The following is a 13,073-nucleotide window of genomic DNA, read 5'->3' as shown; positions in this document are numbered from 1 at the left end:
GCGATTTTCATGCACCTCTCATCAGTAAAGATGCTCCTGTAATTAGAAGTATATCTCCAGCATGTGCATTCAGATCAGGGTTGCCAGGTTTTCACAACAAATCCTGCCCAGTTGCTTCTTAAAACTAGTCCAAAACTAGCCCAATCGCGTTTCCGGGAGGTCCCCGATAAAAATTGCTTCCCGGGGTTAAAATATACATTTTTGGGAAGGGTTTCCCTGGTAAAATTAGAATTTTAGGGGCTAAATATCACGTTATTGGTATTGGGATTGCTTCAAACCGCGGACATGAAAAACAACCGCAGACTTGGCAACACTGGTTCAGGTGGAGCGGCAGTTACTGCACAGAGCCTTAGTCTACCGACAACTAACACAAAATCGCTTTCAAAATCGACAAAGAATCACCTACGATTTTAACATCAATGTTGTGTAGATTGTCAGTGAATTACGGCTGTGTAGTAAATGCCAACCAGTGTTGCCAAGTCTGTGGTTGTTGTTTTTCATGTCCGCTGGTCACAGCGACCCCAATACAAATAACGTGATATTTAGCCCCTAAAATGCGAATTATACCAAGGCAACCCTGCTAAAAAACCTATATTTTAACCTCGGGAAGCAATGTTTTATCAGGGAACCTTCTGGAAGCGAGATTGGGCTAGTTTTGAGAAGCAACTGGGCAGGATTTGTTGTGAAAACCTGGCAATCCTGATCTGAACACACGTGCTGGAGATATACTCCTAATTACAGGAGCATCTTTACTGATGAGATGTACATGAGTAAAGACATGCACAGCCCTATATAATAAAATGGGTAACATTAAGTTATAGCTAGCTGATTATCAAACGCAGCTACGGTTAGCCATCGCTAACATTAGCATGTTTATCGAACAGCCTTCGATACATTTCTATGTCATAACTTCCCGAAAACAAATACACAAACATTTAAAACAAACTTCTAGTGAAATACTAACAGCATCTAACTTGCAAGTTCGGAGTCGAACCTCATTTCTTTCAGGTCCATCAGTTGTCTCCAGCGATTAAAAGCAGTGCCGATGTTTACTCTGGTATTCTTATCGGATTTGATTTGTGATTCCGAGTGCGGTTGTTTCACTGTAGCGGGTGTTGGTCTCTTGCCAAGGGCTTCAGCTATCCTTCCGCTCTCTTCTCTGAACTGAAAGTAGTGGGCTGTACTTTCCACACGATTGACATCAGGTTCAGGTACGCCCTGCGAGTTATTCGTGTATTGCAGGTTGGCTGGTGGTTATGTTGCCCGCATACCGCCTCCCACGGCCGAAACTGGTATTACAACACCTGTCGGGCCGGGGCTAGTAATGCTAATGCTAATTAAGGTTGATATCTCTGCAGCACTATACCTTGACATTTTTTTATTACATCATTGTCCTTATTTCTTCTCATTCTTTTGATGCGTGTAGGTCATGTTATGGATATTTTTACCTCAATTTCTGCATATGGCACCTTTAACGTAGGTGGGTGGTAGCGTTCTGCCCTCAGTATGGTATTCAGATCAGTGGGTTTTCTAAATACAGACGTGTGCAATTCACCTTTATCATCTTTTGATATCTCCATCTCCAATATTTAAATTTGTTTAATGATCTGAAACATTAAAAGTGTGAAAACATGCAGGAAGGAAGGGGGCCAACACTTTTTCACACCACTGTATGTGTGTCTTCAGCCATTCCTAGAGTAGATAACCCCTTGTTCTAGTTTGCATTAAAGCCTGTTATATTGATTCAAAACAGGAAAAAAAAGAGAGGAAATACTGCAGCAGCAGCCAGTGGAGACCACGTGTCAGTAAACATACGAGTCATGCAAGCATTGGTGGTTCAGTGGTAGAATTCTCGCCTGCCACGCGGGAGGCCCGGGTTCGATTCCCGGCCAATGCAAACATTATATTTTAACTTGCTACTTTCAAATTACATAAATTAAAAATACATTCTTACATTACAACTAACTTTAAACATAAGTTAAGGTTGTGATGTAACTACATCTAACATGCGGACATTTAGCATTTTAGTCTGATTTCAAGACTGTGGTTAGCTGCTCGCTGGAAGAACATCTGTGATGAATTACACATGACTAAGTGTTACAGAGACAGAGGATCCCAGAGTTAAGAAGTCTCTGCCTTTCATTGCTTTCCTGATTTGTTACATCACTTTATTTATACCTATCTAAAGTTTAAGAAAACTTCTCTTCAAATATTGCATCACGCTACTTTCACCAAGTTCTTTATGTCATCAATTTTAACATGTGTAGCGGAGTGCGATTGCCATCATTTTCACCAGCTCTAATAAGCTCATGTATTCATTTAGAGAGTATGACCAGAGACAGAGTAAGAGGGGGAAAGCGAAAGCATAAGAAAGAGAGATTTAAGTGGAGTCTCAACAGAGCTCAGACACATTAATCATTGTTCAATCCCAGACAGTGCATTTCAGGTACGTACCACCACTTCTTAATGACCTAAAGCACGAGTGTGCATTTGAGTGGGTGTGTGTTTGTGTCAAGTCAAGTAGAAAATACCACTGAAAGAAAAAGAAAGTGGAAAACCTTCACTTTAATGAGACTGGCCATGTCAACTCTCCATGTCATCACTAAAGCTCTGCACTAATTAAATGTTATAAAACACTCCCATCTGCTGGAAGCCAAAGGAATTGCCTGCATTTTTAAATGACTGAATTATTTTCCGACTGACATCAATGCAGCAGCCTCTGTCATGAAACTACAAGCTCAGTTCATGGGAAGGATATTTTTCTCAATAATGCAATTCTGATTCTATTTCAAGGCATTACTTACGAATGTTGCACTCCTGGACAAGGCTGATATAGCTGTAAATGGGTGAATAGCCAAAAAGCACCACCATGATGGGTTCTCCATTCCTGTTGTCCACTATGTGAGCAGTATGTCCCTCCACAGCGAAGGGTTGGACCTGCAGCCCAGGGCTGGGTGTTCTAAGAGACCAAGACCGGCTGCGTGTATCAAACAGCCACAGTTCATCTGTTACATTCCCGGAGCCTGCCTCCAGCTTCCCACCAAACATGTAGATATCATCCTGTAAAGAATAGAGCAGAGACATTAAGATGATAGGATGAGTTTTTGTAACATTTATTCATTTAGCTGACACTTTTTATCCAAAGCTTGTGCAAGCATGAGGTATTACATCACCTCAGGCTGTGCAAAAATTGGAATCCAATTTACCCGCTTTGCAGTAGCACATATTCTCCTGCGTAAACAGCCAATCAATACACTGCACCTGGAAAGGACTCCATGGAGAACAAACTCAAGCCTTGTGACACCGCTGCATCTCTTTAATTAACAAAAACCAGACTCGAACTTGAGCGTATACCTACGGAAAACTAGTCACTTTACTATCATAACGTGGTGTTCACAGATTTATAGTTAAGAAAGGTTATGAGCTGATCCCAGTTCAAAAAGACCAATCTCCTGAACTTCAATTTATCTATAAGTGTCCTGTAATCATTACATGAAAACTCAAGTCATTCATCACAGTAACAAATTACATTTAAAGATATATTCAAATATTAAATTATTGTTTTTAACAACTATGTCTACATTTAATTGCTCAGAAATTAATAGAGAAGAAAATATTACAATTTAAAATAATGGTTTTCTATTTGTTTTATACTTTAAACTATTATTCATTTCTGTGATGCAAAGCTGAATATTCAGCATCATTATATTCCAGTCGTCAGTGTGACATGATACTTTAGAAATCATCCTAATATGCTGATTTATTATCAATGTTGGATTTATAAAAAAATTAGCAGCACAACTGTTTCCAGCATTGATACCAAATAAGCATATCAGAATGATTGTGACACTGAGAAGTAATGGGTGATGAAAATTCAGCTTTGCATTAAAGGAATAAACTGTATTTTAAATTACATAAAAAAGTCAAACTTTATTTTAAATTGCAATGATATTGATCACAATCTTTTGAACGGCAGTGTATACATGCATGCCATACAGTATGTATAAATGCAACCCTGTGTTTTGTAATTTGTTAATATTTTGAAGGCAATGTTTGGCCTAAAGACAATTGAAATGGAAAAGAAGTATTAGTATTAGTATCAAATTTTTTTTTTTAGCTCAGATAAAAGTGCACACCCGCTTCATGATTCATGAAACAGTAAGCAAAAGGCCATCTCATATTCTGCTGACTGAACTCATATGTATGTACACACACACACACACACAAGCAAGCACAACCTCTAATCCTCTGCAAGTTCACATTCAGTAGCCTTCAACTGCATTCCTATCATCAAAGTGCACTCGACAAATAAAGACATCTGCCAGACGACAGCTTAGTGAAACACAGTCATGTGTATTTTGGACAAAACAATGATTTTAATTTGTCCTTTGCCAGGGACCTTTTGCCACAATGAAAACAGCCAATTTAAAACATAATGTGCACTGCGCATGCAAAAGAATGATGTAGCCTATATATGCACAATCAAGTGGCCACTAAACTGCTGTAAAGGTATATCCACTGCTGTATTATACTAACTTCAAAGCAGCCCAGTAAAAACCAGTTTACACTGTGGACTGAGAGAAAGTTCCTGCTTATTTCCTTCAGACTCAGTGAGCGTATCTTAGAAACCATTAGCAGTATAAACATTCTATTGAATCCGCAGACATTATCACAGGCTCTGGCGGTGAAAATGAACACCCTGCGGTGGAAAATTTGTCGGAAAGAATGTGATTCACAGTTGTGTATGGAATAACTTCACCCCATTTCTTAAATTAAACATACATCTCAGTTGTGCTTGACAGCATGCATCTCAGCCAAAATTAAATCGAGTTATAGTTCATTATCTGAACAAAATGAAGCTCATCCAAACAAAAAACCTTAGCTAGAGGGATGGCAGTGGCTTTCTATGTGCTTTTTAGGTTTTTTGTACATACTAGGGATGCAACGACACCATTTTTTCAGAACCGATCCGATCCGATACCTAAATTTCTCAGTATCTGCTGATACCGATCCGATTTGCTGATACAGATTTTTTTTTTTAAATCAATGTAGAATTTCTATACTTCTCTGTAGGCATGTCAATCATTTCCAAATCAAACGATCATTTCCATGATCAATTGATGTTTAAATTAGCCACCTATGACAGGATGTGCAAAAGGCACACACACACAACACTTTCTCACTTGAATTAAAGGGATTTTAGTCTGAATAAAAAGCTAGTAGCAGGATTATTGAATTAATAGATATGATTATGATCATTTGATAAAATCGAGAGAGTAAGCCGTACGTTTGAGGTCATTTTACTTTGTTGACTGTTTTCTATCCCACACGGAGACCACTGAATGCATTTCTTTAAATGGTTTTGTGGTGCTCGTTGAAACCCTATTGTCATTGTCTGTCACAGCGCCTATTAATTGCAGTTTTGAATACAGAAATTATTTATTTACTAATTATAAGCTCAGTTTATGACAAGTGTGGTATAAAAGCTTTGTTTATTAGAGGAATAATAGGTTAACTGGAAAATAGATCGTGATCTTGCCTCTGGTGCGGTTTGAGCCTATAGCCTTCATTTATGTGGCTTTGTTATGGTTTGCCGGTTGGTAACGAATTTCCACAAATTCAAGAACGTATAGGCACGGTTTGTTTTCCTAAATCTTCACAGTTAAACCCTCTTATTTCACAGGCTTATTTTATTATCTTTCACTTTTAAACATTGTTTTCGCATCTCTTACTGTGGTAAACATGCGGGGAGGGACATTAAAGATTTAAAGAATTAAGAATTTGTTCGATTTATTAGTTTGTTTCCTTATTTCAGTTAAATCATGTGTTATTTAGGGAACAAAATTAATGAAACATGGACAGTTGCCAAAAATGAATAAGTCGTAGGAACAAATTAACAAGTTGTATGATAGCCTTTATGTCCTGTGTCCCACAGCCCTGCAAAGCGCATGATATGAAACAATTATCTGGGGAAATTACTTTTCTATTTCTTTCCATGTTGAAGAACTTTTGTGTAATTTCTATTTTAATGTAGTTTTAAAGTTTAAATCACATTAAAAGATTAATTTGTACATTGTGGATGATTGATGATGCTTATTCTGTCAGCGTCACTTCTAAGCCGCTTGTGCGCATTGAGTGTGCATGAACCGCATGCACCCCATCAGTTAACTGACCATCGACAGCTTAAATTGATCGCATCTTTTATCGACAATTAATTGATCATCGATTAATCGTTGACATTCCTACTTCTCTGTGTTGACCTGATCATCACTCTTTTGTGTTAATCACAATCTTCTACATTCAAGTTCATTTCTATGAAAAATAACGAATGAAAAAAAATATCTAATCATAATCTATGACAAAAATACTATTATAAACTAGGTTAGAGGATAATTCAGCAGCAAAAGATCCTCTAAATTCTAGAAAGGTTACGGGTGCATAATAATATTATAAAATCTAGTGAAATATTTTATTTACAAATAAAAGTGAACAAATCTAAAATCTGGTAAAATGTTACACATTGCTCTTTGTTTTGTTGTCAAATTAATTCATGAAAAAACAAGTATATACATTTATACAGAAATCTAAATGACATTTATTTTAAATGTATAGCCAGTGTTTCCCACAGAATTAGATTCTATTTGCGGTGGTGTGGTGTTTGGGGACCGGGGAAGGGGGCGGTGGGATTAAGTTAAATATATCATATATTTTTAGTTACAAGTACACATTTCCATTGCAAACACTTAGTGTCAGATACCTTAAAGGGATAGTTCACCCAAAAATGAAAATTCTATCATCGTTTACTCACCCTCAAGTTATTCCAAACCTGTATGAGTTTCTTTGGTCTGTTGAATACAAAGGAAGATATTTTGGTGTGTGTTTGTTTTTGTCCACCCCAATCTCCAGGTTTGTGTGTGTGTGTGTGTGTGTGTGTGTGTTAGGGCTGTCAAAATTGCTCAAAAAAGACGTTTGAATATTCCCTCAAAAAAATACACGAATATTCAAACTATTCAAACATCTGGTTGCGCATGTTGTCAATGACGACATTAAAAGACTTTATAATGTCTTTGTGCCTTTCGTGGGGCTCAACAATAGCACAGAATAGTATATGCACAATATTGGATTTGGATCAGTCTTGTCTGCCAAATACCCGATCCGCAGAAAATGCCAGTATCGGAGCCGATACCGATCCCTAGTATCGGATCGTTGCATCCCTAGTACATACTGCAGCAATAATACCTATTGTTTTCTATCTTGTCTATAGTCTGTGGAAAATCATTAGAGTACCGTATTTTCCGCACTATAAGGCGCACTTGAAAGCCCTTAATTTTCTCAAATAAATGATCAAGGCGCTCTGTCAAAATGTTGAAAAAATGCAAAAATGCTCCATCTAGTGGATGCATAACGCAAACCCAGTCAAACGTTTGACTGCAGTATCTTCTATTCTATGCGTCCTATATATGAAAACAGTTCTAAAATAGGCCATTCATTGAAGGTGCACCTTATAATCCGGAGCTCCTTATTGTGCGGAAAATACGGTAATATTTTCATTGTACTTCATACATTTTTAAAGTATGTGAACCCTCTCATTCGACATGTATTTTTGTGATAAACCGTCACAGTTACAGCCTTTTTTTTATGTTCTGTTTTTAAAATTAAAACCACGGGTACTTTTTTCAGCTGTTTCTGCAATTATTCATTTACTTTCTTCATACTGCATGTTAAACACACAGGCTTAGCTAAGTATTTTTTTAAATTTCCCAATAAAGTGGTCACTTTTTTCTGCACTGACAAACGAAAAGAAGTGCTGCATTGGCCGGGAATCGAACCCGGGCCTCCCGCGTGGCAGGCGAGAATTCTACCACTGAACCACCAATGCTCACATGAAAGATTAATGGGGGTTCCCGTCGCCATTTGGAACTGCATTCCCCATATGCTCAGTCACGCACTACACATTCCACAGTGTGCACTCTATCTTTTGTTTCTCCAGTTCTTCCCTTTTCTGATTTACACTTCTACACTTTATGCTGGCGCTTCTGCTTTCATCGTACTGGTTGTAGATGCCATGTGTGCCTCAGCTCACATGGATCACATGGCAAATCACGACATGAGCACAAAATCACTTCCACGTGAGCATTGGTGGTTCAGTGGTAGAATTCTCGCCTGCCACGCGGGAGGCCCGGGTTCGATTCCCGGCCAATGCAACGCATAATTTTTTTGTCAGTCCAGACAACACAAAACTTAACACTTAACTGTAACAAATTAATACTTAGCTAACTTTAACTAATTTGTGACAACCTGTTGTAGTAAAATAAACAATGACTAGTAAGTGCAGTCAGATTTTGAAATAGGACGTAATATTTTTAACTAAAACTAAATTGAACACATACAATGCATCTTACCAAGTACTAATGTTTAATACACACAAACAATACTGCTTATCAGTAAATAATGAACAGTGCAACAGTTATGCTAACCGCTACATTGCAAAGCTAATATCTACCGGTATAATGCTAAATCACTAGTGTAACAATCTCTAATATGAAATCACTCCGAAGCTTACCCTGGTATACTATTGAGTGCTGACATCTCCTACAGAAGAAAGCATGACACCCAGGAAAAAGAGAGTAGCACATGAGAAATCAAGAGACTGTATCTCATTTAACACCCTCTTTTAAATAGCACTAAAGCATAAACTGTCATGGTTTTATAATGCAATGGTTACTACATCACCTGATAAAAAATACTCTACATTAACAGTAGAGGGCACTGTAGCTACAAAATAATGAAAGTACATGCAACTTAAGAAAGAAAGAAAGTGAAGTGACATTCAGCCAAGTATGGTGACCCATACTCAGAATTTGTGCTCTGCATTTAACCCATCCGAAATGCACACACACAGAGCAGTGAACACACACACACACACTGTGAGCACACACCCGGAGCGATGGGCAGCCATTTATGCTTGATGCAAGATGTAGCTAAATACTATCAAACCCTGGCATGCAACATTCCGTATAACAGTGACTGAGGTCACATTTTCTCAAATGTAAATCACAGGCTCTGAATTGTAATGGCAAACAGTCAAATCACTCACTGAGGCATTATTATGCAAAGTGATAAGCAGTGTGTTTACCTTGTAAAGAGCCAGAGAGTGTCCATAGCGCTGAAGAGGGCCACCGTTGATTGGTATTACATCCCATGTGCTACTTTCTAGATTATAGCTGCAAAACAGAGGAACATAAGCAAGGAAGAAAGAAAGAAGAAGTGCAACTTGCATTCATTGCAAGTTGATAAACATGGGGATAGTAATGTATACAGTACAGAGATTTTTTTTATATTTAAAGAGGTTGATCAGTATGTTGTTAAAAAAAATAAAAAATAAATATTAAATATTATAACAAACTTTTATTTTATATTTTAATATATTTTTAAATGTAATTTATTTCTGTGCTAACAAGGGTGAATCTTCATCAACAATTAGTCCAGTCTTCATTGTCACATGATCCTTCAAAAATCATTCTAATAGGCTGATTTGGTACATTTATTATCATCAGTTGCATAGTTCTGCAACTAAGGCTGTAGCTATTGAATATTTTAGTAATCGAGAATTCTACAAAAAAATCCATTGATTAATCGAGTAATCGGATAAAATGTGTTTTTGCTTAATTAAAGTCGAATATTAATTATGCAAGAGAAAATAAGACTCCTGGGTCTCTTAAAATGAACAACTAAGTTTCCTTAAAAAAAAAAACCGTTTACTTTTTAAATGCATAGAATGCAATGCATACATCAAAAACAAACATTTAATTATTACCCATTGTTTCTTTGTCTGAACTTGTACTGTGAACAATGACAAAAAAGTTGACATGAATCAAGTGCCATTCAGTTGGGGTTTTAAATAAAGCATTTTCTGAGATGCACACACAAAACATTCATTTAATTTATCTTTTAATTAAAGAAAATTAAGCAAACATACATTTTTGGTAAACAAATTGGATTTACTATTAAAAATAAAACATGGAAGAAATGTGTGATTAAACCTTTTTAGGAGTAGGCTATGTACATTCTGCTGAACAATAGTAATACAGGACTTTTATTTTGACGGGTTGACATACCTTTACAGTTCTGTGTATGTGATGTGACGCTAGTTTTACTCAAATCAAACGGTCAAATGCTCATGAAGTGACTGTCAGAGCAGTTCTGGAGATATTGTTCATGTGTTCACGTCCTTATTTAGTGAGACAGCAGACACTGAAATCACCGCGAGCATCATGCGTGCTTCAGTGTGGTAATAAAGGAAGACTGCTCCATTCATTAACAGAGACATGCAGAACATGCAGGATTCATATTTAAATAGACTGTTCCAGCTTAATATTTACAGATATTAGTCCTTATCGTGATTTGATGTAAGTGCAATGACTTATTTTTAATTCATTCATTCAAAATTTGGCAAATTTCGTGCCATTCCGCGTTAAACTGTAAATTCCGTTTTTATGACTGGATTCCGCGATTCCCTCCATGTTTTCTGCATCGCGGAAATCATTGGGCCCTAGTTGTGGCATGCCAGCTCTATCTTGCAATGGACACACGCCACGACGTTCTCTTTACGTTTGCCCGCGCCCTCAAATCAAAACACTGCTGACTCCTTGCAGTATGCGACTTCGGACGCAGCGCTCGTGTCTCCCTCTGCTTTCTGGGTGACGTAAATGCATTGTGTCACATTTTAAAAAATCATCGCAAAAGAACCTGAAGTGAGATTTTAAATAAATTAAAAGAGGCTTCGAGGCAGAGGAATTTGCCTCGATCATTTTTTGTAATCGAGTTACTCGAGGAATAATTTCAGCCCTATCTGCAACTTAATAATCTAGTAAAAACTGTGAAACATATTTTGAGAATTATTTTTTTTAGGTATACAATATCAAACCCTGAATTGTCAAAGATTGCTTTTAAAGATCATATAATTAAACAGAAGTGAGCATGAACAATTATTATAGACAAAAGTGATGTGATGCATGCAGATGCATGAAAATAAGTACAAAATATTGGCTTATTATGTCACCAGGCGGCAGAACTTACTTTATAACCATCTGAAAGGAGCTGTAGTTAAAGGTGAACCCTCCAATCACCCACATAAGCTTCTCATGAACCACTGCTTTATGGGAAGCCCGACCTAGTGACTGACCATCAGGTTTCACGTTAGGCAGAAACCAGTACGGCTTAGCCGAAGGAACTTTTAAAGAGCAATCTGGACCTGAAATGAGAAAGAAGTCATATAAGAAACTAGACGGGCAAATTAAACTACAGAGAAGTGTGTGTGTCTAGTTTACAGTTTTTTTCAACTGCTTACACACAAAATCTTTGTCACACAATTTCTGAAACCTGACACTTAAACACCAGAACCAAATCTGCAAAATCACACTAATTCTCAGCCTTTTCATAAAACACTTTTTGCAAAACACAACACACAATTCTCTATGTAACACATAACAATCTAACAGGAATTAATATTATGGCAAAGGTGTTTTTAAGGTAAATTTGCTTTTAAGATGTTTTTTAATGCAGTGCTTCATTTTGCAAGAGATGTGAGGCATTTTGAATTCTGTGCGCAATTCTAGGATTTGTGTGTAAAGTTAAAAAAAAAAAAGAGAGAGAGGCAAAGTTTTGAAAACACTGAGGGATATGGACCAGAACTGTCAACTTGATATGCATTTTCAATAACATGGTTAACAAGTCAAATAGCTCACCCAAATATGCCCTTTCTTTCCTTGAATTACAAATGCTCCAATAAATCAAACCACAGAAACCTAATCACAAGTGCATGTGTTAAAAATTGCTGAATAAATGATAAAAATAGTAATAATGAAAGAAGCAGTAAACAAAAAAATAAAATAATAAAACAGTATGTTGTTGTTACAAAGACGATGAATTACTGCAAATAACCCGCTTACACGTCTGAATGAGTGGTTTAAAAATGATCCAGCACTGCCATCTAGCGGTTAGTAGAAGCCCCTCTCTAAACGAAGAACAATGATGCAAGTTCAGATCAAGCCAGAGAGGGTAGCTTTTCCCAACAGTAAGCAACTGCGTATCATCTTAGCATCTGAATAATGAACCTCCAGAAATAAATCAAGTACTTTAAAATGCCCTGCAGTCACTCATTTTATCTCTTTAAACTAATCCGTGGTCATCAAAATTACGTTTAAACGCTTTCCCTATGTTAATAACGTTTTATGCCATGATTTAACAACAAGCTTACCTCACTCAACATAAGCGAGCCATGAATATGTTAACGAACGTTAGTTCCCGCCATAACTCAATCACCCCAGCTCGAACTTTCTCCACTTTTCCACACATTTAACTTAAGTACTAACGTTGAACACTACACAATGGCAAGTGGCAATACTAAACAGTTATCTGGGAGTAAATCCGTGAGTGACGTTAAATGTATTCTGAACGGATTAATGTTATAGCCCAAAAACGCTCCCCTTAGCTAACTTATATGAATCTGAAACTCTAGCTTTCCAATTAATATATTATCTACGTCATCCTACTTACATCTTATTTGCACCTTGTTTGTTTTATCGAGAGAGGATTCGCGACCGTGCAGAAATCAGCCTTGGACAAGTCTCAACTTGTTTTCAGCACTTACTGAGGTGATTCTGACCTCACTTACCTGAACATCTCTGATTGGTCGTTGCGCTCATAAAATAAACAGGTATGACTGTGATTGGGTACTATGCTCAACGCTGCGAAATACACGTTGAAAAGCCTCGCCCAGCAAATTGATGGGATTTGTTAAGGATAGGTAACGATCGAAGTTTTCAAGATGCCTTTTTTTGACATTCTCTTTGGTACACCGCAATATTAAGGAGAAAAATCCTCAGCAGTGGTGCTCCCTGATGAATTTGCAAATGGTTTTCTTTAAGCATAATAAAACACCTGACAGACATTGTAAACAACGTAAAAAAGTGATTTTGTTTAAATATCAAAACATTATTTCAGGTAACCAAATACAATTAAAACTGTAGACAAATTAAATCTTTATTTTCGATTATGTACATGTATAATTA

The 13,073-nt window shown here is 37.0% G+C and overlaps 1 protein-coding gene and 3 non-coding genes across 5 annotated transcripts in view; 2 read left to right on the top strand and 2 right to left on the bottom strand.

The window, feature by feature from the left end:
- The window catches only part of atrnl1a (attractin-like 1a), a 300,556-nt gene that overhangs the window by 255,890 nt on the left and 31,593 nt on the right, over positions 1-13,073 (bottom strand). For both annotated transcript variants that reach the window (XM_026224245.1, XM_026224246.1), the window contains exons 6-8: positions 11,080-11,254; positions 9,137-9,224; positions 2,805-3,060 (exon numbers count right to left, since the gene is read on the bottom strand). In XM_026224245.1, the coding sequence (XP_026080030.1) occupies positions 2,805-3,060; positions 9,137-9,224; positions 11,080-11,254 (519 nt within the window). The remainder of the gene's footprint in view (positions 1-2,804; positions 3,061-9,136; positions 9,225-11,079; positions 11,255-13,073) is intronic.
- Positions 1,827-1,897, top strand: trnag-gcc (transfer RNA glycine (anticodon GCC)). Its single transcript has one exon. It is a non-coding gene; the product is annotated as a tRNA-Gly (tRNA).
- trnag-gcc (transfer RNA glycine (anticodon GCC)) lies at positions 7,809-7,879 on the bottom strand. Its single transcript has one exon. It is a non-coding gene; the product is annotated as a tRNA-Gly (tRNA).
- On the top strand, positions 8,134-8,204 carry trnag-gcc (transfer RNA glycine (anticodon GCC)). Its single transcript has one exon. It is a non-coding gene; the product is annotated as a tRNA-Gly (tRNA).

This window comes from Carassius auratus, chromosome 38, assembly GCF_003368295.1.
Source record: "Carassius auratus strain Wakin chromosome 38, ASM336829v1, whole genome shotgun sequence".
Lineage (NCBI taxonomy): Eukaryota > Metazoa > Chordata > Actinopteri > Cypriniformes > Cyprinidae > Carassius > Carassius auratus.
This window is presented reverse-complemented; position numbering and strand designations above follow the sequence as displayed.